At 51.3% G+C, this 1,812-nt stretch overlaps 1 protein-coding gene across 1 annotated transcript; it reads right to left on the reverse strand.

The window, feature by feature from the left end:
- On the reverse strand, positions 1-1,777 carry LAESUDRAFT_688833 (glycoside hydrolase family 79 protein; the record flags this gene model as incomplete). Its single annotated transcript, XM_040906004.1, has 7 exons — positions 1,503-1,777; positions 1,177-1,346; positions 916-1,120; positions 647-856; positions 205-523; positions 138-147; positions 1-78 (listed from the first exon to the last, which is right to left on the reverse strand). Coding segments are annotated over exons 1-7 (1,183 nt in total), but the record flags the coding sequence as incomplete, so codon positions are not given.
- Between the last annotated feature and the right edge of the window lie 35 nt (positions 1,778-1,812).

The following is a 1,812-nucleotide window of genomic DNA, read 5'->3' on the forward strand; positions in this document are numbered from 1 at the left end:
TCTCGGCGACCGCGAGAACGGAATAGAAGATGGGGCCGATGGTCCATTGGTGGATCTTGGACTGGTTGGTTAGTGGCGCTACCAGGGAACGATGGCTATCATGGTCGTGAATGAGGAATTGGGAAATGGAGACTCACGGGTGAATGGCTGTGATCAGATATATAAGGCCGTGTCACGGACTGAAGAATAGCATTCGCGACGTACGTTGTAGTACACGTCCTGTCCACCCACGTGCAACAACGTGTGCGAGAAATCACTCGCACCCATCTGCAGCACGTAGTCCACCACCCACAGAGCCGCGCCGAAACTGTCGCTAATTCTGGGAAATCCTCCGCACGATGCGGTGTTCATCTCGAACATTATGAACGGCTTGCCCGCAGCAAGCGCGATCGCAGATGAGTTCAGATATGGTGCGATGATGCTCTTGCAAGAGGCATGAGTGAGGTAGCTCGGGAAGACCGACTGAGAGTCTTGAGGGGGACCGAAACCTGGATATAGTGCGGCACAGTTGTCATTTGGATAGCTGGGTAGCGGGGACCATTTGTTATCCGAAATGTCATACACCCGAAAAAGAGGATACTCGCTGCTCTACGATCAATGCCGTGAGATTGTTCGTATATGCCGGGATGAAATTCGTGTTCTAAACATCTGACATGCACGTATCAGTCGTTGCAGAGGTGAGAAAACGCGAACAGCGGCTGCCATACCCTCCGGGGTCCAGTCTCCAGTAGCTATGCTCGGAGACAGCAGGTTGTTGGTGACCGGCGTATTGGCATCTGCTTGCATCGCCTGAATGACCTGTCCAAACTCGCCGAAGTAGTCGTATGGACTATAGGTAGCCGGGCGGTGGCCGTGGCTGTCATCACTTCAATGTCAACATGCATATGGTTCATGAAGTGGAAGACTAGTGCATACCGGGCATAGAGATCGAGCTCATTGCCAATCTGCAGTCCTATGAGGTTGTCGCCCAAAATACGCTCACCGTATTCTGCGATGGCAAGATGAAGGTTGGAGCTATCATTCAGTGGCATGCCGAGATACCACTTCGTATTGACAAGGCCTGAGATGTTTGAGAGCATATAGAGGATCTCAGGGTATATAAAAGGGCCGGTGTATCCGTCTTCCAATAGTTGAAGTTAGTGTCGCATTATGGAGGCTTATAGGCAACGTTCTGACGTATGGGGTTGCCTCCATCCACACTCTGTTTTGCGATCGATTTGCCATTTGAAAGATCTGAGATGAGCGTTGCATTCTCCTGGAAGTTGCCTCCTACACGAACGTGAACGCGGCCTGCGCATTCAGTTATGAGCGCCATCAGGTTCAAGAATGGCACTTGCAGATGTGTGCTGTCAATGACCGGAGATCAGGCTTCTGAATGTTGCTACGCCATGCAAACTGTTGAGAGCTTACCCATTGAGACCGACTGTGGACGAAGGTCAGGAAATCCAGTGAGCGATTGCAAATATGAGGTACTTGCTCGTCATGGAATTCTGTAAAGCTACTCACGAACTTGGTCGGCCACAGACATCTCGATGCAGAACCCCAGCAAGGCACCACTCATAGGGAAAGAGAGTCCCTGTACGTCACCGGCATCATTATGGAGCTGTAACTCAAACTGAGTAGACGGTGGAGGGTCAGGTATAGGTGGAGGGTTAAGAACAGTAGGATCGTAAGCTGCTGCCGCAGTGTACATGGCAGCAGGGATACTATCCCCTACAGTGCTACTCGCTGCTGACGCTGATAAAGGGAACTGGTCATAGACGGTGACAGCATCAGCCGTGCTGAGTAGCAGAATGAATGCAGAGAGGAACG

Source organism: Laetiporus sulphureus (genome assembly GCF_001632365.1).
Source record: "Laetiporus sulphureus 93-53 unplaced genomic scaffold LAESUscaffold_105, whole genome shotgun sequence".
Lineage (NCBI taxonomy): Eukaryota > Fungi > Basidiomycota > Agaricomycetes > Polyporales > Laetiporaceae > Laetiporus > Laetiporus sulphureus.